General features: G+C 65.2%; 2 protein-coding genes across 2 annotated transcripts; one reads left to right on the top strand and one right to left on the bottom strand.

The window, feature by feature from the left end:
* The first annotated feature begins 96 nt into the window (after window positions 1-96).
* On the top strand, window positions 97-8,021 carry ZDHHC16 (zinc finger DHHC-type palmitoyltransferase 16). Its single transcript, XM_065408116.1, has 11 exons — window positions 97-140; window positions 2,420-2,672; window positions 3,467-3,661; window positions 4,461-4,549; window positions 4,785-4,813; window positions 5,462-5,595; window positions 5,891-5,938; window positions 6,559-6,644; window positions 6,902-7,025; window positions 7,110-7,180; window positions 7,907-8,021. The coding sequence occupies exons 2-11, from the start codon at window positions 2,436-2,438 to the stop codon at window positions 8,019-8,021; spliced, it is 1,128 nt and encodes a 375-aa protein (XP_065264188.1). The 5' UTR covers window positions 97-140; window positions 2,420-2,435.
* Window positions 8,022-9,143: 1,122 nt separating this feature from the next.
* MMS19 (MMS19 homolog, cytosolic iron-sulfur assembly component) lies at window positions 9,144-22,803 on the bottom strand. Its single transcript, XM_065407232.1, is given in 28 exon segments — window positions 9,144-9,416; window positions 9,502-9,602; window positions 9,941-10,000; window positions 10,072-10,236; window positions 10,311-10,393; window positions 10,712-10,898; window positions 11,048-11,104; window positions 11,272-11,372; window positions 11,477-11,603; window positions 11,760-11,834; window positions 11,912-12,014; window positions 12,967-13,066; window positions 13,462-13,617; window positions 13,990-14,085; window positions 14,088-14,116; window positions 16,577-16,690; window positions 16,951-17,032; window positions 17,309-17,434; window positions 17,749-17,827; window positions 17,952-18,106; window positions 18,366-18,504; window positions 18,770-18,847; window positions 19,317-19,391; window positions 20,355-20,441; window positions 21,487-21,548; window positions 21,740-21,868; window positions 22,026-22,095; window positions 22,729-22,803. Coding segments are annotated over 28 exon segments (2,736 nt in total). The 5' UTR covers window positions 22,801-22,803; the 3' UTR covers window positions 9,144-9,388.
* Window positions 22,804-23,066: the final 263 nt, after the last annotated feature.

The following is a 23,066-nucleotide window of genomic DNA, read 5'->3' as shown; positions in this document are numbered from 1 at the left end:
ACGGCTCCCAGCGTACACCGCGGTAGGGCCCGCGCAGGCGTAGTGGGGCCAAGATACCGGGGAGATGCCTGGCCGGCGGTGGCGGTGACGGCTGGGGCCGGGACAAATGGAGGCGGGGCGCGGGCCGGTCCGGGCGGCAGGTAAGGGTGGGCCGGGGGGTGTCAGAAGGGGAGGGGCGGGGTGTCTGGGGGGGGTCTCAGCGGGGGGTCTGGGGGGGTACCAGAGGGGGAGGGGCGGGGTGTCTGGGGAGTTGGGGAGGGGCGGGGGTCTGGGCAGGGGGTGTCAGAGGGTGAGGGGCGGGGGGTCTGGGGGGGTGTCAGAGGGGGAGGGGCGGGGTGTCTGGGGAGTTGGGGAGGGGCGGGGGTCTGGGCAGGGGGTGTCAGAGGGTGAGGGGCGGGGGGTCTGGGGGGGTGTCAGAGGGGGAGGGGCGGGGTGTCTGGGGAGTTGGGGAGGGGCGGGGGTCTGGGCAGGGGGTGTCAGAGGGTGAGGGGCGGGGGGTCTGGGGGGGGTCAGAGGGGGAGGGGCGGGGGTCTGGGGGGTCTCAGCGGGGGGTCTGGGGGGGTACCAGAGGGGGAGGGGCGGGGTGTCTGGGGAGTTGGGGGTCTCAGCGGGGGAGGGGCGGGGGCTCTGGGCAGGGGGTGTCTGGGGGGAGGGGTGGGGTGTCAGAGGGGTGGGGCGGGGGGTCTGGGGGGGTGTCAGAGGGGGAGGGGCGGGGGTCTGGGGAGTTGGGGAGGGGCGGGGGGCTGGGGGGGTCTCAGCGGGGGCTCTGGGCAGGGGGTGTCTGGGGGGAGGGGTGGGGTGTCAGAGGGGGAGGGGCGGGATGTCTGGGGGTGTCTCAGAGGGGGAGGGGCAGGGTGTCTGAGGGTGTCTCTCTCTCCTGCCCCCCTGCGTGGTGGCGCCTCCTGTGTACCCCCCCGTCACCATCCTGGGTGTTGGGCCCCCGACTCCGCCCCCCCCGCAGGACCGGTGCTGGGAGGGGATCTCCCCCAGTCTGTGTGTCAGTGTCACACACGCCCCGTCGGGGGTGGCGAGGCCCCGAGCACACAGTTCAGTCGAGCACCGCAGTGGGCACCCTGGGGTGCCGCACCCGTCAGAACCGCCTGCCAGGCGGGAGCCACGGAGCCCAGGTTCCATGGTGATGGGCGCGTCGGAACAGCCTGGTGTAGATGCCCCTCCCCCCTCCCCTCCCCCCCACCCTGCACTTTCCCTGGGCCTGCTGCCCTGGTGGTTGGGCACGTAGGGGATGGGGCCCAGCCCAGGGCAGAGGCGAGGACCAGCCTGTCTCTTGAACATCACAGCCAAGAGAACGCGGAGGGAGAACCCCCAGCCCCATATCAGAGCACGGGGGATGAATGGGGGGAGCCCAGAGAAGGGCAACAAGAATGATGTGGGGACTGGAGGAATCGAGGATGAAATGGGCACAGAGTGGGCGAAGGGACAAATCCGGGGGGAGGCTAAGTGCTGGCAGAGACAGGAGACGGGTCTGAGAGAGGCTGGCCCGAGGCGCTGCTCGGCATGATTCCTCCCCAGAGACGGGTGCTAGCTAGGCTGGGAGACAGGCTCCAGGGCCCCGGCTCGTGCTGCCCCGTCCTGGCAGCCCCAGTGTGCTGCACCCTGCTCTGTGCCTGAGCCCCGGGGCGGGGGGTCCTGGGGCAGCCTCTCCTAGTCAATGCTGGATGTGCTGTGGCATGCCCCAAGGAGGTGAATCTGTTTGCTCTGGTGTGGGACTGGCTCAGGTTCCTCCTCATTCCCAGCTGACTCTCCAGGCCAGAGCACCCCAGCCTGGCAGGGCCCCATTCACCCCACGCCCAATGCCAGCTGCACCCACTGGCCAGCTTGTCCGGGGGCCTCTGCCCAGGGTCTGTGCAATGGGAAATCAATCCAGCCTTGTTTCTCAGGCTCGCCCGAGATGAATTGGACTGAGGGGGGTGGATAACTTGTGGGGCTCGCCCAGACGGGGGCTGTGAGCACTTGGGCGAGAGGGAGATAGCCCCCAGTGCTAGGTTCAGGCCCAGGAGGGAGGCTGCTGTCTCTGCTGGGGTGGGAGATGGCGGTGTGGGTTTTTAACCCCTCTGGGGGCTCCCCGGTTCCAGGCGGGGCTCTCTGGAGGAGCTGGCAGGGTCTGAGCTCGCAGCCTGGAGCCAGCCCAGCAGTGCTGCCCTCAGCGCCGTCTCTGGTTTCTTCTGCGTCTGGAGTGGGAAAGGCGAGCTGGGGCCAGTGAACACCTGAGCCGGGATGGGGGGCGGGGAGCTGCAGGAGTTACCCAGGAGCTGGGCTCACTCCCCTTGCCCGGGCTCTGCTTCCCCTACCCGGGGGCTGGGCTGGGCTGGGCATGCCAGCGAGCGCTGCCAGCAGGGCAAAGGCAGGAACGTCCCTGGTGCTCCCTGCGAGGGCTCTGAGCCGGGCTCTGCTCCCGCAGGCTGTGTACGGCAGGGATGAGGAGCCGCCAGCGGGCGTTCGCAGCGGTGATGCGGCTCTGTGTGAAGTGCCTGCGCGTGGGCCGGCGGTGCAGGTTCAGGCTGGCCTGGCGGGCGCAGCAGCTGTGGCGCTACGGGCACCTCTGCCTGCGCTCCCTGCTCTACAACTCCTTCACCAACAGCGACGTGCTGCTGGACTCCCTCTTCGAGCCCATCTACTGGCTGGTGGATCACGTCACTCGCTGGTTCGGTGTGGTGAGTGCCCCGCAGGGCGGGGTAGCGCCAGGTGTAGTGAGTCCCCTGCGGGGGCCAGGTGCAGTGAGTCCCCCGCGGGGTGGGGGGCGCCAGGTGTGGTGAGTGCCCTGCGGGGGTGGGGGGCGCCAGGTGTGGTGAGTGCCCCGCGGGGGTGGGTGGCCAGGTGTGGTGAGTGCCCCGCAGGGCGGGGGGGCGCCAGGTGTGGTGAGTGCCCCGCGGGGGCGGGAGGGCCGGGGGTGGGGGGGCCAGGTGCGGTGAGTGCCCCGCGGGGTGGGGGGGGCACCAGGTGTGGTGAGTGCCCTGCAGGGGTGGGGGGTGCCAGGTGTGGTGAGTGCCCCTCTACTCAGGGCTGGGGAGCCAGGAGAGGGAATGGGGTCTCATCCCCTCCCCTCTGGAATCCAGCTCTGTGCCAGCCCCAGAGCCTTCTGTCCCCCAAGTTGGAGCTGGCAGGAGGGTGCTCACTGGCATGGATGGATTCCCAGCATGCTTTGCCCGTTCCTAGACCCTGTTTAGCGGTGCTGCTGCCTGAGCTCCGGGCACCATGCCAGAGAGGGAAAACCAACAAAATCTGGATCAGCTGTGTAAAGAGTTGTGTGCCCCACATCCCTAGGGGCTTAGGATGGAGTGGGTAGGGGGTGCGCTGGGGCTGGGGGCTCAGAGCGGAGAAGGGGGTGCGCGCTGAGCACTGGGGCTGAGGAAAGGGTGTGTGCTGGGGCTGGGGGGTGCACTGAGGGCTGGGGGTTCAGAGCGGAGAAGGGGGGTGGGCTCAGGCCCTCTCCTGCTCCTCCCTGCAGGTGTTTGTGGCGCTGGTGATCGTGCTGACAAGCTCCATCGTGGCCATTGTCTACATCTGCCTGCTGCCCCTCATCCTGCAGACCTACCCGCCCGGCTGGATCTGCTGGCACCTCGCCTACGGCCACTGGAACCTGCTCATGATCCTCTTCCACTACTACATGGCCATCACCACCCCGCCAGGGAACCCCCCGCAGGTAGGGCAGGCCTGGGCCACCAGCTGCGGCTGTCCCTCTTCACCCCGGGGCGCTGGCTGTGTGTGGGGGGGCTCCCGGCTGCTCCAGCCCCAGACTCCCCCAGCAGGGGGCGCTGTGGGGAGCGGGGCAGGAGTTGGCTGTGGGGGGAGCTCCCGGCTACTCCAGCCTCTCCCAGCAGGGGGCGCTGTGGACAATTAGTCAGGTTCTTGGTGCCTCTCAGGGAGCAGTGGCCACGGCCGGGCCAGGGGCGGCTCTATGGTTTTTGCTGCCCCAAGCACGGCAGTCAGGCGGCCTTCGGTGGCGTGCCTGTGGGAGGTCCGCTGGTAACGCGGATTCGGCGGCATTTCTGCTGGTGATCTGCCGGTCCCGCAGAATTGCCCACTGCCAAATTGCTGCCGAAACCGCGGGACCAGCGGACCTCTCGCAGGCACGCCACCTGACTGCCGCCCTCACAGTGACTGGCAGACCGCCCCCCGCGGCTTGCCGCCCCAGGCACGCGCTTGCTGCGCTGATGCCTGGAGCCGCCCCTGGTCCGGGCCCATTGGCACCACTTCCTTGGACTCTCCAGAGCTGTTTGGCCGGGCCTTTCGGAGCCGTGGGGCTCAGGCAGCGCTGGGGGCAGGGCCTGTTTCCAGCGTGGCCGAAGGCGGATGGTGAGGAGCCTGCGCTGGGCTCTGGGCAAGGGGCGAGCAGGGTCCTGGTAGGGCAGCCCTGAGCGGGCTGGGCAGTGCGCTGGCCAAGAGACCCAACGGGACGCTGCTCTGAGTGGTGACGGCCCTGCCCGCCCTTCCCTCCACAGGCCAAGAGCAACACCGTGGCCGTCTCCATCTGCAGGAAATGCATCTCCCCCAAGCCTGCCCGCACGCACCACTGCAGCATCTGCAACAGGTAGGGGTTCCCCCCACTTAGCCCCCCCCACCACTGCAGCATCTGCAATGGGTAGGGGCACTCCACCCCCTGCACCACTGGGCACCTCTCCTCTCCCCCTTTGCTCCGCTGGCTTCTTGCCTCAGTCCCGGTGGGCTGTGCTGAGATGGGAGACCCCAGCTGGTGCCCCTCTCTGCAGCCCGGCCGCGGGCTTGCTGTGTCTGGCACTCAGCATGTGCCGCTCTCCTTCTCCCAGGTGTGTGCTGAAGATGGACCATCACTGCCGTATCCTTCCGCAAAGGCGAACCCCTGCAGCCCCTGCCCAGCATGGGGAGCAGTAGGGTGGGGGGCCAGTCTGTGCTGTCCTGGCACTCTGGGGGCCAGCTCTTCATGCCCGAGTGGTGCCGCTGAGCCGGGGGTGCAGCAGGCTGGCAGGGGATCCGTGATGCTCACTGAGCGCCTGGCGCTGCCGAAAGGGGATGCACGGAAACCTGCCCTTGGAATGGCTGGCGGACAGACAGGCAGCACCTGGCAGGTTGGGCACAGGGAGGCTTCTGGCTGGGCTGATTAAGGGGAGGGTTTGCACCCTCCTGAGCACTCTGTGGGTCTCGGTGCACTTGCCGGGCAGTGACCCCGTCCTGTCGGACTCTGGGCACCTCTGGTTGAAAAGTGCAGCCCTGCGAGACTCCAGGTCCCAGCATGCTAGGCTCCGTGAGCGCCAGATGGGGCAGTGCATGCTGGGGCTCCTGGTTTAAGCTGTGGGGCTGCTTTCCTGCCCCCTTCCTGGCAGGAGCAGCTGCTGCAGGAGCTCCCTGGGTGTTCCTGGGCAGGGAAGTGTGGGGCCAGCCAGCAGGAGGCAGGGGGGCTTTGCCAGCCTGGCTCAGAGGGGTTCTGTACCCGCCGGCCCGTTACACATCTTTAACCCAGGCGCAGCATGGCTGAATAACTGCGTGGGACACTACAACCATCGCTACTTCTTCTCCTTCTGCCTCTTCATGACCATGGGCTGCATCTACTGCGGCATCAGCAGCTGGGACATGTTCCGAGAGGCCTATGCTGCCATTGAGGTGACTGGGCCCCCAGGCCTGTGGGGGGGGCTCAGCTGAGCCAGCCAAGGGCGTTAGTGGCTGTTGTGCCCAGGACCTTGTCCTGGGCCCATCACCCTCTCGCTGGGGCTTAACCCCTGCCCCTGGGCTGGCAGCCTGGCCGCATGCTGAACGAGGTCCCCCCTCTTACAGGGCAGAGGGGCCGGCCAGCCCCGCCCCGGTGAGTGGGGCCAAAGGACGCTGGGCACGTGGGGGAGGGTGCTGGCGCCCCTGCTGTGAGACGTGTAACTGGCGCCCTATGTTTTCCGTCCAATAGAGAATGAAAATGCTTGAGAAGGAGAGACTGCAGGTGGCTGCCAACCAGGTGGGATATTCCCGCTCCCCTAGCTGCTGAAGGCAACATGGGGCAGAGTTGTGTCTAGGGGTCCACCACAGCCCCCCAAAAGGTGCTGCCCCCTGAGCCTACAGCTCCCAGCATGCACTGCTCCACCCTGTCCTGGAGCACTGCATGCTGGGAGCTGGAGTCTCAGCCAGCTGCATAGCCACTCTGTGGTCTGTGCTGGAGCAGGGGCTGGAAGAAGCCGGGCAGGGGAGCTGGGATGGGCCAGGCGACTCTGCCAGGACACTGCCCCAGCACCTCGGCAGTGTGTGAACAGCTCTTCCCCATGTGCCACTCGGGTTCCTGGTCTGGGGGCGCAGCGGGTGCCACCTGTGCCGTTTGCTTTGGCAATGCCTGCAGGCCCTGCTTGGCGGCTGTCCCATCGCTCCCCTGAACCAGCCACACGCCCCATGCTTTGTGCTCTCGCTGCTGCTGTCTCTTGCAAGGTGTCTGTCCGGCCATGCACTGTCTCTCCATCCATCTGCTCTGGCTGCCTGGGCCCTGGGGGCCATTTACATCTCGGGGGGGGGGGTAGAGTAGCCCCCGACAGCTATGGAGGCCCAGCATTAGTCTGGCCTAACCTGCCCGCCTGCCCTTCCTTTCAGACGTACTACCAGACGCCGCCCCCCGCCTTCTCCTTCCGCCAGAGGGCCTTCCACAAGAGCATAGTCTACCTGTGGGTCCTGTGCAGGTAACTGGGCTGGGAGCATGTCCAGGGCTGGGCTACTGGGTCCAGTCAGCCCCGTGCAGGGGTGTAGGGCACAGCGGGGCGAGCATGCCTGTGCCCCCTGAATTGGCAGGCGAGCCTGGGCCTTGCCCTGCAGCAACAAGCTTTGGGCGCCCAATCGCTTCCCTTGGTTCCCTGGGGCTCTGCTGGGGTTCCCAGCATGCTTCAGCTTGGCCCCTCCCCCCACCATCCATCAGCACCCCCCTCTGCTCTCCCCCCAGCTCGGTAGCACTGGCCCTGGGGGCCCTCACGCTGTGGCACGCTGCCCTCATCACCCGAGGGGAGACCAGCATCGAGAGACACATCAACAAGAAGGAGCGGCAGAGGCTGCAGAAGAAAGGCAGAGTGAGTGCGGGGCCCGTGCTCTCGGCTGGGATGGCGGGGGCGGCTGAGCTGTGGGGACTAACGTCAGCCCTCCCTCCGTCACAGGTGTTCCGGAACCCCTACAGCTACGGCGCCTGGGGCAACTGGAAGGTGTTCCTGGGCGTGGAGACGCGCAGGTAGACTCCCCGCGGGAGGGGGAGGGGGGGGGCTGGGGCTCTGCCCGCCAGCTGCCCAGTGGACATGCACACGTAGACTCCCTGCTGCGGGGGGGAGGGGGGGCTGGGGCTCTGCCTGGCAGGTGCCCTGTGGACATGCACACGTAGACTCCCTGCTGCGGGGGGGAGGGGGGGCTGGGGCTCTGCCCGCCAGCTGCCCAGTGGACATGCACACGTAGACTCCCTGCTGCGGGGGGGAGGGGGGGCTGGGGCTCTGCCTGGCAGGTGCCCTGTGGACATGCACACGTAGACTCCCTGCTGCGGGGGGAGAGGGGGGCTGGGGCTCTGCCTGGCAGGTGCCCAGGGCGGCAGCAGTCAGCAGTGACGGAGTCACTCCTGGGTTCTCCGGCTGACTCAGTGCTGCCTGGGGCAGATCACTGCAACGCTCCGTCCACCCCTCCGTTAGACTCACTGGGCCAGTAGCTGGCACCTGGCCTGCGTGCTCACCCATGGAGGATTTTGGAGCCTGGCCCAGTCTCAGCATGTGACGTAGGGCTACCCCCTCAACACGGGAGCTCCTGGCGAGGTGGACACTGGCACCACCTGCTGCAGTGCTGGAGCCCAGTCCCTGTGAAGCTAACTGGGGGGGAGGGCAGGGCCAGAGGGGCTGGAGCCAGCCTGGCCCCCGCGTGGGGACTGGCAGCCAGGGCTTGTCTTCTCACCACGGGGCTCTATTCCCTCCCCCAGACACTGGCTCACCCGTGTCCTGCTGCCGTCTACACACCTGCCCCATGGAACGGGCCTGAGCTGGGACCGTCCTCCTTGTGTGACAGAGCCACACACACCTCTCCTGGCCATCTAACGGGCGTGGGGGCAGAGGCGCAGGGTGTGGGACCCGCTCCTCAGCACAGGCCAGCAGATCCTGGACCCACTCCAGCCTGGCACTAGCAGAACCTCCTCAGGGGTGTCCAGCGTGAGGGAATGCACCAGCCGGCTGCCTGGAGCCTCCCAGCTCCGTTCACCAGACCCCTCCAGCAAGCCCCAGCGTGGCTGCAGGCAGCCCGTGGGACTGGGGCACTATGCCTGGGGGGGGACATGCTGCAGTCCGGAGACACAGGGACAGGCGGGCAGCATGTGCAGGGAAGGGAGCGGCTCTCTGCGGGGCACCGCCCAGGACAGCAGAGACGCCCCAGCTGGCACTTGGGGCAGGGGGCTGCTGGGGGCCCCTCCCCCACAGGGGATTTTAAATGCCAGAAATAAAAACGTTTTTTCACTAATGGAGCTGAAGTGTTACTTGCTGTCGGGGCCGAGTGGCAGGGGGAAGCTTTGCCCACACGCCGTACGGAGGCAGAATGCACATAGGAGCCAGCCATGGGGCTACCCCTGTTGGTCAGGCTGCTCTGCTTAGAGGACACACCAGCCGGCGGGGCCGAAGCAGCGGGGGCCAGCCCTTAAGGCACAGGGCCGAGAGCCCAGGGACCTGAGTTCTGGGCTGCGGGCTGACCTTGGGCAAAGGAGTGGCCGTGTGGCACCCAGCCTGAGGGGGCACTGCCCCCCCCCACCCCAACAGCCAGCAGGGGATGAGCAGGTGCGGCTGCTGGACAGAGCCAGCATAGACATGAGTAGGGAAGGCCAGCGTTAGAAGGGCCCTCCTGTTCCCAGAACAGGGCCCCTGCCTGCAGGATACAGCAAAGCCCTGGAAGGGGCAGGGAGTGGGGTAGTTAACAGGACCCCAGGGAACGAGGCCCCTCCGGCTGGAGGAATGCAGGAGGGATATGCAGGCTGACGTGGTCCCTGGGGCCTTCAGCCCCAGACTGGACCAAGCCCGGGAGAGACCCAGGGCCAGGCCAAACCCTCGCCCTCAGGAGAGAGACAGAGAGACCGCAGGGCCGGGCAGGGCTCACACCTCCCCAGCAGAGGGTGCTAGGCAGCAGCCTCGGGCCCCTCACCCCAGCCATCTTCCCCACTCAGGCCATTAGCAAAACGTGTGTTTATTGGGCTGGCCCATGGATTCCACGCGCCGCCTACAAGTGTGCATGGCCGGGGGGCGCAGCGCCTGCCTTCCCTCCAGCACTGCAGGCAGCAGGAGCGGGGCCGCCCCGCAGCTCCGATGTTGTGCTAGGAGCCGGCCGGCCTCGGGCAGGGGCTGCCGTCCTTCCCGCCCCACTCTGGGAGGCTTGGCTGGTTAGTGGGTTCCTGGTTAGATTGTCAGTCAGTGCGGGCAGGGCCTCACCTGCCTGGGCTCCCCAGCAGGAACCTGCAGACACAGAACAGGCAGCACAGTCAGGGGTGGGCTCTAGGCTGTGTCCCGGGAGCCCCCTGCCGCACCCCCCTGCACTCACCATTCCCCACGGGCCACCACCGCCTCCTTCCGCACCAGCCTCTTCATGTCGTCCAAGGGTTTGGCCAGGGCCCGGATCACCCGTGGCTTGTAAGGGAGAAGCTGGAGGGGAGAGAGCTGCCCGTCAGCGTGGGCACTGCACGCCATGGAGTGAGGGGCCCACGCCTGTACAGGGGGGTTGGCAGCCCCATGTTCCCGACAGGGATGTCTGAACTGCCCCGGGGAGTGTCCCCTCTCTCCACGCCCCCGGGGGCAGTACGGAGTGGGGCTCGGCCCACTCCAGGCAGGCTGTGCCCAGCAGACACCCCCTGGGGTTCCCCCTCTCTGTACAGGGACCAGCTCTATCCTCTTACCCATGGTCCCTGGCACTCGCCTTACCCCAGCGAGGCCAGACATGGTGCCCAGCCTGTCTCCCAGGCCTGCGCGCAGCGGGGACTTACCGCGGGGATGGGCAGGCTGGTGAGCGCGTGGACACACTGCAGTGCAGCGATGCGGATGGCCTGAAAGACACAGAGCCGGGGTGAGTGCGGGCGGCAGGGGGGCGGGGAAGGGAGCGGGTGGGGGCACGCACCATGGCGGGGCTGGAGGTCAGGCCCAGGAACTTGGTGACCAAGGTGTCGACGTGCAGGCTCATGACATGTGGCGCCTCCAGCAGCAGGGGCTGCAGGCAGCTGAGGGTGGAGAGCTGCACCACGCGGTCCGGGCAGGATAAGGCCTCCAGCAGCAGGGACAGCAGCTGGGGGGACACAGGCAGTGAGAGGTCTGTCGGCTCAGCACCCCCGGCCCAGCCCTGCCCAGCCCAGCACTCACCGTGGGCAGCTCCGTCACCAGCACCGGCCTGGGCAGGTGGTTCAGCACATGGGACAGGCCCTTCAGGTAATTCGCCTTCACGCCTGGGGAGAGCAGAGAGAAGCGGGTCACAGCCCCGTTCCTGGGAGGGGCCATGCACACACCAAGGGGGCAGCACCCCCCGGAGCTGGTGGCCCTTGTAGACACTGGGAGCTGATCCCCACCATTCACGCCCAGAGGGCTGGGAGCCTGAGGGGGTGGGAGCGACCCAGGGGTGGGAGCGGCAGGTGGGGGGAGGGGCAGGCCGCAGGGGGCTGGCCGGGGCAGGCAGCGGGGGGCCAGCCCGGGGTTGGGAGGGGCCCAGGGGGCGGGAGCAGCCCAGGGGGCAGGAGGGGCAGGCAGCGGGGGGCCAGCACGCTCACCGGGGCCGGCAGCGTGGAAGCCCTGGACCAGCTTGGGCACGTTGTCAGTGAAGAAACGCTGGCGGAACATGATGCGCACGTCAGCGTGACACCCCTTGTGCAGCATATCTGGGGAGTCGGCCATGAGCAGGGAGAAGCCGTCGGCCACCGCGGGGCCCAGCTCTGCATCACCCAGGAGGCCCAGCAACTGCAGGGGGGAGAGAGGAACCGGGAGGCTGAGTGAGGGCATGTGACCCAGGCTGGCAGGGCCTCTCCCAGGCCCAAGGAGAGGGGCAGGGGCAGGGTCCCCAGGGCCTCCCCTGCACACTGTCTCCACAGGGGTGGCTGGCTGCTCACCTTGTCTGTCAGGCGGGAGCTCAGCGGATGGTAGCGCAGCACGAGGGCTTTGGTCACCTGCAGGGGCAGAGAGAACAGTCAGCTGGCCCCAGGAGGCCCGGAGAGCCGTGCGGGCACTGCCAGCTGGCCCCAGGGGGCCCGGAGAGCCGTGCGGGCACTGCCAGCTGGCCCTGGGGGGCCCGGAGAGCCGTGCGGGCACTGCCAGCGCTGGCTCCAGTCCTTACCCAGAGGAGCAGGGCGAGGGCCTGGGTTCTGAGCGGGCCCTCGGCAAGGCCGGCCTCCATCCTGTTCACCGCTGTCTCCAAGAGCTGGTCCAGCTGCTGCCCTGGGGGGACAGACGGGACAGGCTGATGGAGTCCTGCAGCGCCCAGGCCGAGCGCCCCTGAGGCTGGCCCAGCGCCTGGCCCAGCGCCTGCCCCACCCTCTTACCTTGCGGGTACTTGTTCACCAGCCCCGCGAAGCACTTGGCAGCCGCGGTGGCAGTGAAGGGGCAGTCGCAGGAGCAGCTCAGAGCCAGCAGCTCCTGCAGCAGCCTGTCCTGCTGGGGAATCGGCACCTGGAATAGATCAGAACCCAGTACGGATGCTGGGCGCTCAAACCCCAGAGCTGCCAATCACCGAGGTGCTGCCCACGCCACATCCACACTGCCCCCTGGTTCAACCCAGCCCCTCCAGCCCCGGGAATCCGGGCGAGGGCCCATCCCCTGACTTACGTTCCTGGGCAAGGAGCAGACGAAGGCCATGAGCAGGGCGACGAGGCGTCTCTGTGCTGCCACGTGCTGCCCGCCCTGCAAGGGAAGAGCAGCGCCAGTGTCACCAACTGCCCATGCCGCAGCCCCAGCCCCTCCCTGCACCCCCCACTCACCTGGAACGGCTGGAAGGGGCAGGGGAAGCTGTCCTGGGGCAGGAAGGAGACCTCCCCGTCCAGGAAGAGTGGCACCACCTGGGAGACGCTCTGGGCAGCCAGCCTGCGGGAAGGGAGGGGGAGACAAGCAGGAGCCTCAGAGCCGTGGCCAGGCAGGTCAGGAGAGTGGCACTTCCACCCAGTCACAGAGCCCCCCACTGTGAGGGAACAGCCCCTCTTCGCTCAACCCCCGGCCCCCCAGGAGGCAGAGCTGGGGGCTGAGCAGCACGACGGGCATGTGATGGGACAAGGTGGAAAATGTTTAATATTTTATGAGTCTGGTGTGCCTCAGTTTCCCCTGCACTGTTCCCCCGTGGGTGGGACAGGACTGTTTTCTCTCAGGGCAGGCAGAGACAAGGGTGGTGTCACCTGGCTGTCTGGGCCTGGCCCCAGATCAGTGGAGATTTGAGACGCCGATGGCAAATCCAGTCCCCAGGACACTGACACCCAGCGCCCCAGGGGACAGAGATCTCCCCGTCTCTGCGCAGGGAGGCTGAGCCACCCCCCAGCTGGAGATCGAAGGGCTGGGAGGCGGGTGGGGGGGCTCAGAGGGGGCTGCTGGAAGGAGCCGGGGCTCTTACCAGGAGTCGGACCAAGGAGGTCACAGCCCGACAGCTGGAACAGGGGCTCCCTACAGCCTGGCCAGGCGCGGGGCTCCCCAGAATGGGCCATGCTGTGACCTTCAGTTCTCTGGGCGACCCGATGGCCGGCCTGGGCCGTGGCCAGTTACCAAATAAACCCGACTGTCTGAGCGCTGGGGGAGTCGTGGCGACCGCTGGCCGAGGGGCTAATGCACAAGCCTCCCACGGGGTGTGTCCCAGCTGGACCAGCTGCCCGGAGCTCAGGGGGGCAGAAGGGGGGCTGCAGGGCCGGGGAAGCAGCGGGGCTTATCCAGGGGGTCTGGCACACTGACTGGCTCCTCCCAAGCTGGGGCCAGAGCACCGACCCTGTGGCTCCGTGACGTGGCCCGGGTTCAGAGCCCCAGTGCCCTGCCCTGGGGTGCTGGTGTTACTCACTCAGGGCACAGGTGGGCGCTGGCCGCGCTGACGACGGGCACCATGGCAGTCAAGACCTCCTCCTCCAGCAGCAGCTTCCCCAGTGGCGAATGGGCGTTCTCTGCAGCCAGCAGCGAGGAAAGGGCCAGGTCAGAGCCTGCCTGCAGCCCACCCCGGGGGACCTGCCACAGGCGCCCCCTGAGTGCTCCAGGGCACCAGCAGGCTTAGGAGAAGGGCTACAAGGCTGGCGTGGCCATTGCAGGTCCTCTCACCGGCGGGGGCCGGGCACTGCCACCAATGGGACCTTCCCTTTGATGCTCCAGGCTGTGACGGCGCCTCCCCGGGGGCGCCACGCCTGGCAGGGCAGCTGGGCCCAGCCCTGTGGGCTGCCTAGGCCCAGGGACAGCATCTGTCCTGGGCGCCCTATGGCTGCTTTCCAGCCAGAACCCCCTGGTCTGACCCCAACGAGCCCCCAAGCCCCCGACTGCCCCTTCCATGCCCGAGCATGGGCCTCACCTTGCATGGCGGCCTGCACCGCCACAGCGAGCAGGCAGGGCACCACGGTCTGGTGGTAATACCAGCAGCTCTCGGCATCCCGCTGGCACTGGACCGCCACCCGCTGCAGGCTCTGGCACACGGCCACCACATCACAGGCCCCCGCTGGCACGTTCCCTGCAGGGCAGAGAGTCCCATGAACACCCCCCCGCCCCCCCAGGGGCTCAGGAGCTGGCAGATGCCAAGCAGCACACGGACAATTTATGAAGTGCCCCTGGGCCAGCTCAAAGCTCCAGCCCATGAGGCACTGGCAAGGTACCAGCTCTGCTAATGCCCCTCAACCCGGACCCGCAGCCCCCTGCTAGCCCAGCCCTGGGCACCTCCCCTCCCCCGGGGTTCTGCTGATGCCCCTCAACCCGGACCCGCAGCCCCCTGCTAGCCCAGCCCTGGACTCCAGCCTACACCTCTCTGCTGATACCCCATCTGGCACCCCCTGCCGGCTCCCTCTGGAACCCGCGAAGGCTCCAGCAGGATTCCCTGGGGCTTTACCTTTCGGCACCTGTCGCAGACACTGCAGCAGGACAGGAACCGTCTCTTGCACTATCCCAGGGTGTGTGGACACTGCTGCCAGTGCCTGCAGGCAGCGCGCCCGCAGGGAGTGCATGGATCGCCTGCCCTCCTCCTCCCGCTCTGAAAGAAGCAGCACATGGATGAGACCCAGGGCACAGGCAGGCGTCTCAGGGGAGGGCGGTGGTGGGGGAGCAGAGAGAATGGAGACCGGGCACAGCCTGACCTCCCTAGCTGGGATCCGCCCTCAGCCCAGCCCCTTGGAGCACCGCCAGGGCCCAGCCCGGCCCTAGGAGCTGGGACGCCCTCCCCAAACTGGGCGATGCTGACATGGCACGGCCATCAGGGAGCCAGCTCTGCTCTGAGCACCAGGGCCAGGCCGCAGCGAACACGGCAGTGACAGGAGGGAAGGGAGAAGGGGAGTCCCAGCGAGGGGGGGCACAGCTCCGTATAGCTTAGAATCAGAGAATTGAAGGACTAGAAGGGACCTCGAGAGGTCGGCTAGTCCAGCCCCTGCACTCACAGCAAGACTAAGTATTATCTAGACCATCCCTGACAGGGGTTTGTCCAACCTGCTCTTAGAAATCCCCAAGGATGGAGATTCCACAACCTCCCTGGGCAATTTATCCCAGTGCTTAACCACCCTGAGAGTTAGGGAGTTTTTCCTAATGTTCAGCCTAAACCTCCCTTGCTGCAATTTAAGCCCATTGCTTCTTGTCCTATCCTCAGAGGTTAACGAGAACAATTCTTCTCCCTCCTCCTTGGAACAACCTTTTACGTACTTGAAAACTGTTCTCATGTCCCCTCTGTCTTCTCTTCTCCAGACTAAACAAACCCAATTCTTTCAATCTTCCCTCATAGCTCATGTTTTCTAGACCTTTCATCATTTTTGTTGCTCTTCTCTGGACTTTCTCCAGTTTGTCCCCATCTTTCCTGACATGTGGCGCCCAGAACTGGACACAATACTCCAGCTGAGGCCTAATCAGCACGGGGTAGAGCGGAAGAATTACTTCTCGTGTCTTGCTTACAATACTCCTGCTAATACAGCCCAGAATGATGTTCGCTTTTTTTGCAACAGCATTACCCTGTTGACTCATATTTAGCTTGTGATCCACTATGACCCCAGATCCCTTTCCACAGGACTCCTTTCTAGGCAGTCATTTCCCATTTCGTATGTGTGCAACTGATTGTTCCTTCCTAAGTGGAGTACTTTGCATTTGTCCTTATTGAATTTCATCCTATTTACTTGAGACCATTTCTCCAGTTTGTCCAGATCATTTTGAATTTTGATCTTATCCTACAAAGCACTTGCAACCCCTCCCAGCTTAGTAATGTCCGCAAATGTTATAAGTGTACTCTCCATGCCATTCTCTAAATCATTGATGAAGATATTGAACAGAACCGGACCCAGAACTGATCCCTGTGGGACCCCACTCGTTATGCCCTTTTCCAGTGTGACTGCGAACCACTGATAACTACTCTCTGGAATGATTTTCCAACCAGTTATGCACCTACCTTATAGTAGCTCCATCTAGGAGCTGTGCATAGCATGGGCACTGCAGTGACAGGTGTGTGTGGGGGGGTGACAGTGAGGGGGGCGTGGCTCCGTACAGCGTGGCATGGGCACTGCAGTGGGAGGAGGGAGAAGCGGGGCGCCAGTAAGGGGGGCGTGGCTCCGTACAGCGTGGTACGGGCACTGCAGTGGGGGGAGGGAGAAGCGGGGCGCCAGTGAGGGGGGCATGGCTCCGTACAGCATGGAACAGGCACTGCAATGACGGGGGAGGGAGAAGCGGGGTGCCAGTGAGGGGGGCACGGCTCCGTACAGCGTGGCATGGGCACTGCAGTGGGAGGAGGGAGAAGCGGGGCGCCAGTAAGGGGGGCGTGGCTCCGTACAGCGTGGTACGGGCACTGCAGTGGGGGGAGGGAGAAGCGGGGCGCCAGTGAGGGGGGCATGGCTCCGTACAGCATGGAACAGGCACTGCAATGACGGGGGAGGGAGAAGCGGGGTGCCAGTGAGGGGGGCACGGCTCCGTACAGCGTGGCATGGGCACTGCAGTGGGAGGAGGGAGAAGCGGGGCGCCAGTAAGGGGGGCGTGGCTCCGTACAGCGTGGTACGGGCACTGCAGTGGGGGGAGGGAGAAGCGGGGCGCCAGTGAGGGGGGCATGGCTCCGTACAGCATGGAACAGGCACTGCAGTGACGGGGGAGGGAGAAGCGGGGTGCCAGTGAGGGGGGCACGGCTCCGTACAGCGTGGCAGGAGCACTGCAGTGGGGGGAGGGAGAAGCGGGGCGCCAGTGAGGGGGGCGTGGCTCCGTACAGCGTGGCATGGGCACTGCAGTGGGGGGAGGGAGAAGCAGGGTGCCAGTGAGGGGTGCGTGGCTCCGTACAGCATGGAACAGGCACTGCAGTGACGGGGGAGGGAGAAGCGGGGCGCCAGTGAGGGGTGCGTGGCTTCGTACAGCATGGAACAGGCACTGCAGTGGGAGGAGGGAGAAGCGAGATCCCAGCCTCTCCCAGGGTGGAGGTGATGGGACCTTCCCCCAAGTGGAGAGTTGTCCCCCGCCCACACCAGCCAGGCCCCGTACCTGACTGCAACTCCTCCGCTAGCCTCTGCACCATGCGCCCCGTGAAGGCCCCTGGGTAGATGGGGGCCAGAGATCCTGCGGCCTCCATTGCGGCCATGCTGCGGGGGAGGAAGAGAAGAGGTGAGAGCCGCCGGGTGGGGCCAGCCACACGCAGCGGGCAAAGGGCTTGGAGCACAGCGCTGCGGGGAGACAGGCTGGGTTCACAGCCCCTCAACAGGGGAGCTGGTGGCTTCGCCCCAACCCTGGTCACTCCTCCATTCCCACGGCAGGCCCCGGTGTAGTTCTTGGGGGTGCAGGGCACCGTGGGACCCTGGCCCACTGGGTTTGTTCTAGGCCGAGGACCCCCGCAGCCACTCACCAGCTCTGGGAATCGTCCGCATGCAAGACGAGCCGGGTCAGGTGATCCACGACCAGCTGCACATTGTGGGGAGCCAGGAGCCCTGAAATGAGACACGGCTGAGCTCCCGCAGCTCGATGTCAGGCCCAGCGCCCAGGGCACTGCCCCACCCCCACAGCCTGCAGCGCCATCTAGTGCCCCCAGGTGCTGCCACAGCCCAGCACTGGCAGGGCCACAGGACAGCCCAGCAGGGGGGAACAGGGCCCCAGAGCGCCCCCTACGGTCAGCACCCTGCAAGGGACTGACACCGGCCCATAACCAGACAGCCCCCCCGAGCTGCCAGCACCAGCCTCCCCCCTCCCCCCGGGAAGACACCAACCTGGCAGTGTGCCCAGGACGGTCAGGGCTCGGATCCCCACCAACTGCAGCTGCACGCTGGGGTCCGTCAGTGCCGAGAACAGCACGGAGCACAGCGGGGCTTGGGAACACAGCAGGGCGCTCTCCTCTGGGGGACACAGACACAGCCTCAGGGCCCTGTGGGCACAAGTCCCAGCACGGCCGCCCCGCAGGCACCGTCCGGCCTGAGGGCTGCGCAGATTTCACACACAGCACACCTCACCCACCACAGACGTGCAGCCACCTCTGAGGTGGGACGCAGCAGCTGGTTCATCTGCACGTCACTAATGCTGAATGTGCTGCCAGCCCATCCCTGCCGAGTTCAGGGCAGCGGGCAGCGCCTAGGACCAGTCCGGACCGTCGGGGGCACCGCAGAAGCAGGTAGTGGCCCCCCCCCATGCTGGGTGGGGTTAAGAGCCTCACCTTCATCCTCGTGCCCCCACTTCTGCTGCAGCTCCAAGAAGCCCAGAAGCATCTCCAGGATCGTCCTCCGCTGGCTGCTCTACAAGGGAGCAAAGGCAGAGCCCCGGTCAGAGCCCCTGCTCGGAGCTGGGGGGGTCCCGGGCCGTGTCCCAGCCCCAGGGCCCCCCCCCCCGGTGCAGACTGCTCTGGCAGGCACCCCTCACCTGCGGGTGTTGGTTGTACTGCTCCAGCAGCAGGGGCACGACGCTGCTGGTGATCCGGTGGCCGGCTCGGAAGGAGGCGCCCGCCGCTGCCTGCAGGAGCTTGGCGCTCGGCCACACCAGCTTCATATCAGGCTCGCACAGATGGTGCCTGCAGTCTGAGAGAGCAGGTGTCAGCTACGCCCCCGAGAGCCCCAGGCCACGCTGCTGCTCTCCGCTCACCCAGCCCTGCCATGCCAACCCTCTGCTGGGAAGGTGTTGGCCTGGCAGTTCCCCAGGCCATGCTCCCCGGCATGTCCTGCTGCGAGGGGGGAACAGGATTCGGAGTGGCGGTGGGGAGAGCCGGGAGGGGACACTCCGTGCACACAGTCCCCGGAGCCGGGCGTGGGCCCCGTGCAGGGCCCCTCCAGGAGGTACCTTGCAGGATGCCGCTCAGGAAGGAGTCTAGCAGGTCCTCAGTGTCCGAGCTGAGCACGGAGCGGGACAGACAGGCAGCCAGGCCATGCAGGGCAGCCAGAGCCTCCGCCTCGACCTTCTCGCTGGCCGTCTGGAACACCTGCGGGAGGGAGGCAGACATGCCCAGACGCCAGCCAGAGGGAGTCGGGTCCCACTCCCACTAGCTCTGGAAACGGAGCACAGGGCCCCACCCCAAACGCACTCCCCAAAAGCCCCGATGGGGTCTGGGCTTTGCCCAGGTTCCCCCCAACCCTCGTGTTCTGGGCAGGGCTGCCAGGGCTGACCGCAGTGCTGTGGGGCTCTGCTGCGGGGACGGGGGAAGACTCCTGCCCCCAGATGCGCCCATGGGGCCCAGCTGCACTCACCTCCCTGCGCAGGGACGACCAGAGGCTGGGGAGGAATTCCTGCAGCTCCTTCTGCCCGTAGATGGTGCAGCAAGCGCCCTGCAGGAGGGAGCCAGGACAGACGTTAGGGAAGAGCCAGCAAGGGAGGGGGTCAGAGAGCAGGGACACCCCCCTGAGGGCTCAGGCTGGCTGTGGGCAGGGCTGCAGGGACAACCGCGCTAGGGCCAGGGAGGAGAGACCCGGGCTCCAGCCCAGCCCCAGGGGCACTGCTGCGGGGAGGCCGGCTCCCACTCCCTTCAAGCCAGCAGCGAGGGGAGCCTGTGGAGCAGTAGGATTTAGAAGGAAGGAGAAAGGATCGTAACGTGGCATGTATGAAATGTACTGATGTAGGATATGATTTGATTGTACTCTGCTGCGATGCATTTTCCCAACAACCCAGGGTCGTTGCTTCCTGCTGCTAGCCAGTCAGGGTGACCAGCGGAATACAATCAAATCAATACATACATTATTATCCTAAGTTCTACAAAACACAAACAATAAACCCTACTGCTCCACCCGTTCCCCGTACCAGGGTCTGCAGGGAGTCCAGCTTGGCGCTCTGCATCTCCGAGTCCATCTTCTCGATTAGCAGCGGCAGCAGGAACTGCAGAGAGAGAGAGGGGCGGTTTGGCTTCCTGGTCCCAGTCCCGCACCCACGCCCACACCGCCAGCTCCCCGCCTAGGACCTGGAACTCCCCCGTCCCTGGACAGAGGCAGGACTGTGGGTGCAGAGCCTTCCCCAATGCATGGCTGCCAGCAGCCACCCTGAGCTCGCAGGGCAGGGGACATGGGCTTGCAGCCCTTTCCAGGGGAGGCCCAGCCCGTCAGCTGCCATCTTCCCCCAGAGAGCTGAGACCTAGCACTGCTTCCCCAGAGTGCTTGGCGTCAGTGACCAGAGCCAGCCTGGCCAGTCCCAGCTCTGGGGCCCAGCCATTCACACCAGAACAGTGGCGTATGTTTGTGACAGGGAGGGTCACCAACCAAGGGAACCATACCCCAAGGGGCGGGTGGATTCCCCAGCACGTGCCATTTTTAAAGCAAGCTGGGATGTTTTTCTAAGGATTATTTCAGGGCAGGTCTCCAGGCTGTCACACAGGGGGTCAGACCGGACAATCACAATGGCCCTGGGAGCTGTGAATTCCCTTCTCCCACCACGGTGTGCCATGCAGGGAGCTGGCTCTGCTCAGAGGTGCCACCCGCTGCTCTGGAGAGGGGCCGGTGCCCAGGCCAGCACGTCCGGTCCTCTATATAAAATAATAATTAATGGAGATATCCATCTCCTAGAACTGGAAGGGACCTTGAAAGGTCATCGAGTCCAGCCCCCTGCCTTCACTAGCAGGACCAAGTACCGATTTTGCCCCAGATTCCCAAGCGGCTCCCTCAAGGATTGAACTCACAACCCTGGGTTTAGCAGGCCAATGCTCAAACCACTGAGCTATCCCTCTCCCACACTACAACCCAGAGCCCAGGGCACGGAAACACCAGCCCGCCCGCCCGCCCTCCCTCCACCTCAGAAGGGCGATGCTCCTCGCTGTAGCTGCTGCTGCCCACCCGAGGGGCGTCGTACCTCGGCAAACTGGGGCGTGGAGGCCAGCACGGCCCGGAGGCTCACAATCAGGTCCTCTCTCTGAATGCAATGAGGGTCGTTGGGGGGCTGGAACAGAAGCACAAAGAGCAGGCAGCCCGTCAGACAGATTCCCCAAAGAACAGAACGAGCAGCAAAACATGCCACCATGTAAAAGAGGCAGTGAGAGAGAAAAAGACGTCTTTTAAACCCTGCAAATCAAACCCTACCGAGGAAAACAGAAAGGGGCGTAGACTCTGGCAAGTTTCTTTCCATCGGTCTTCACGGCTGAGGATGAGGGAGATTCCCATACCTGAGCCAGTCTTTTTAGGTGACAAATCTGAGGACCTGTCCCAGACTGAGGTGTCATTAGAGGAGGCTTTGGAACAAACTGATAAACAGCAATAAGTCACCAGCAATAAGGACCAGATGGGATTCCCCCAAGAGTTCTGAAGGAACTCAAATGTGAAACTGCAGAATTATTAATGGTGGTATGTAACCTATCGCTTAAATCACCCTCTGTACTAGCTGACTGGTGGATAGCTAATGGGACACCAATTTTTTAAAAAGGCTCCAGAGGCGATTCCGGCAATTACAAGCCAGTGAGCCTAACTTCAGTACCGGGCAAACTGGTTGAAACTATAGTAAAGAACAGAATTACCACACACAGACGAGCACAATATGTTGGGGAAGAGTCAACATGGTTTTTGTAAAGGGAAATCATGCCTCACCAATCTACTAGAATTCTTTGAGGGGGTCAACAAACATGTGGCCAAGGGGGATCCAGTGGATAAGGTGTACTTGGACGTTCAGAAAGCCTTTGACAAGGTCCCTCACCAAAGGCCCTTAAGTAAAGTAAGCTGTCATGGGATAAAAATCCATGATCCTCTCAGGGATTGGTAACTGTTTAAAAGATTGGAAACAAAGGGACCAAAGACCAGCAATACCAGTCAAACGAACCTGGCCTCACGCACACCGTCCTGCCCCCAGAAAGGTCCTCTGCCTACGACACCGAGACCCACAACGGGATGCTCACCAGCCTCGGTTCTCACCTTGCCCCTCTTACCCCCTGCCCTGCACAGGACAGGGCCCCCTGGGAACATGCTGACGGTATGGGGAGGAGAGACTCACTCACAGGAGTAAAATCAATGGGGAAGTAGCAGGATGTCACTTCAAAGAGCTCCTCCACGAAGGGACCTGCGGGGACAGAACAGAGATGGCTCAGCTGCAGGGCCAGCCCCACAGGAGACCAGGCCAGGCGCCCGATGGGCGTGTCACCCAGGCCAGGAGCCAGCCCAAGGCAGCTCAGGATCGCAGGGGCCTCCAAGGGTGGTGGATGCCCAGGAGACAGGCCCCCCCCAAGGGCGGCAGGGCTGCCAGGCGCTTACCCAGCACATAGCCCTCGAGGATGAGGTCGCGGACGATCTGGAAGGCAACCAGCAGATTGCGAGGGTCCTTCTCCCCATCCATCACCTGGATGAAGCCGAAAGTGAAGTCGGCGCCCAGGCCCTTCAGCTCTGCAGAGGGAAGAAGCACGCACAGCGATGGCCCAGGGTCCCCACAGCCCAGCCGCTGGGCCAAGCCACGGGGCACTGCCAGCAGGCTCCCCCATGCCCCCAGCCAGGCCACAGCGCCCACCCTCCCCACTTCCAGCGGGCCGCCGCCCCGCCTCACCTTCCTCTCTGGTGCGCATGAAGTTGGTGATGATGCTGTAGACCGTGTGGCGATCCAGCTGCGGCAGGGACTGGAGGGGAAGAGCGGAGGAGTCAGGAGAGCAGGCCTCACGGACTCACAGATCGCGCCCACTGTCATCCAGGGCAGAGGGACCCCAGCAGCGCTGGCTGGGGGCTGGAGGGACCGTGCCACATGGTGCTGCCGGGTGAAGGGACGCTGACACGAAGGACCTGCGCCCCCGGGGGAGGGACGGGGGTGTGAGCAGGAGGAGTGTGAGGAGGTCAGGCTGGGCGACCGTCTCCCAGAAAAGGTGGAATGCCCATTGCTTGGAGGTCTGACCCTGGCCTGCAGAACAGCCTGACGGGCCCTATCCCGCCCTGGCCAGAGGGGGCGGGGGCGCAGACCACATGGGACCCAAGGCTCTGCTCTCTGAGACTTTTCCAACCACTCCTCAGAAGGGAGCCGGCTCCCGAGCCGCCCGCCAGCAGGGAGTCCCCAGGGACCAGCGCTGCCCTCCTCCGGGCATGGCTCGAGCCACACCACCACGCGGGGGGGCCAGAGGAGCAGGAGCTGTGCCCCTAGCCAAGAGGCAGCCTGGCTCACCAGACCATGCACGTGACACGTTACCCTGGCCCCTGGGGGCGCGGACAGCAGCTGGGAAGGGCCCGCAAAGGGGTGTGATAGACAGGCTCTGGCCGCTCACCTGAACATGCACCTCCTGGAAGATGGCTTTGAGCACGGACACGGCCAGGCCTGGGGCCAGCACCTCGCACATGCTCTGGGGACACAGGGAGAGAAAAGCAAGGTACACCGGAAGGTGATCTGCAGCAGAGCGGGGTGCCCCCACGCTATCCCCCCACCACACACACACGACAGGATTTATCCGCTGTCACCTCACACCCTGCACAGCCTAATGTCACGGAGCCCACAGGCTAATCACACTAACAATTCAACCAGCTCGGCCCAGCCAAACCCTGCGCCAGAGGGACCCACCCGCTCCTCGGGAGGAGCTAGTCCGTGGCCGTTAACATGTAATAAGGG

This window comes from Emys orbicularis, chromosome 7 (genome assembly GCF_028017835.1).
Source record: "Emys orbicularis isolate rEmyOrb1 chromosome 7, rEmyOrb1.hap1, whole genome shotgun sequence".
NCBI lineage: Eukaryota > Metazoa > Chordata > Testudines > Emydidae > Emys > Emys orbicularis.
This window is presented reverse-complemented; position numbering and strand designations above follow the sequence as displayed.

Excerpts from the sequence above, each read along its gene's own strand:
- ZDHHC16 (XM_065408116.1), top strand. The coding sequence starts at position 2,436 with ATGAGGAGCCGCCAGCGGGCGTTCGCAGCGGTGATGCGGCTCTGTGTG. Across the intron at positions 2,673-3,466 it reads TCACTCGCTGGTTCGGTGTG|GTGTTTGTGGCGCTGGTGAT; the intron begins GTGAGTGCCCCG and ends TCCTCCCTGCAG. Across the intron at positions 5,939-6,558 it reads TGCAGGTGGCTGCCAACCAG|ACGTACTACCAGACGCCGCC; the intron begins GTGGGATATTCC and ends CCTTCCTTTCAG.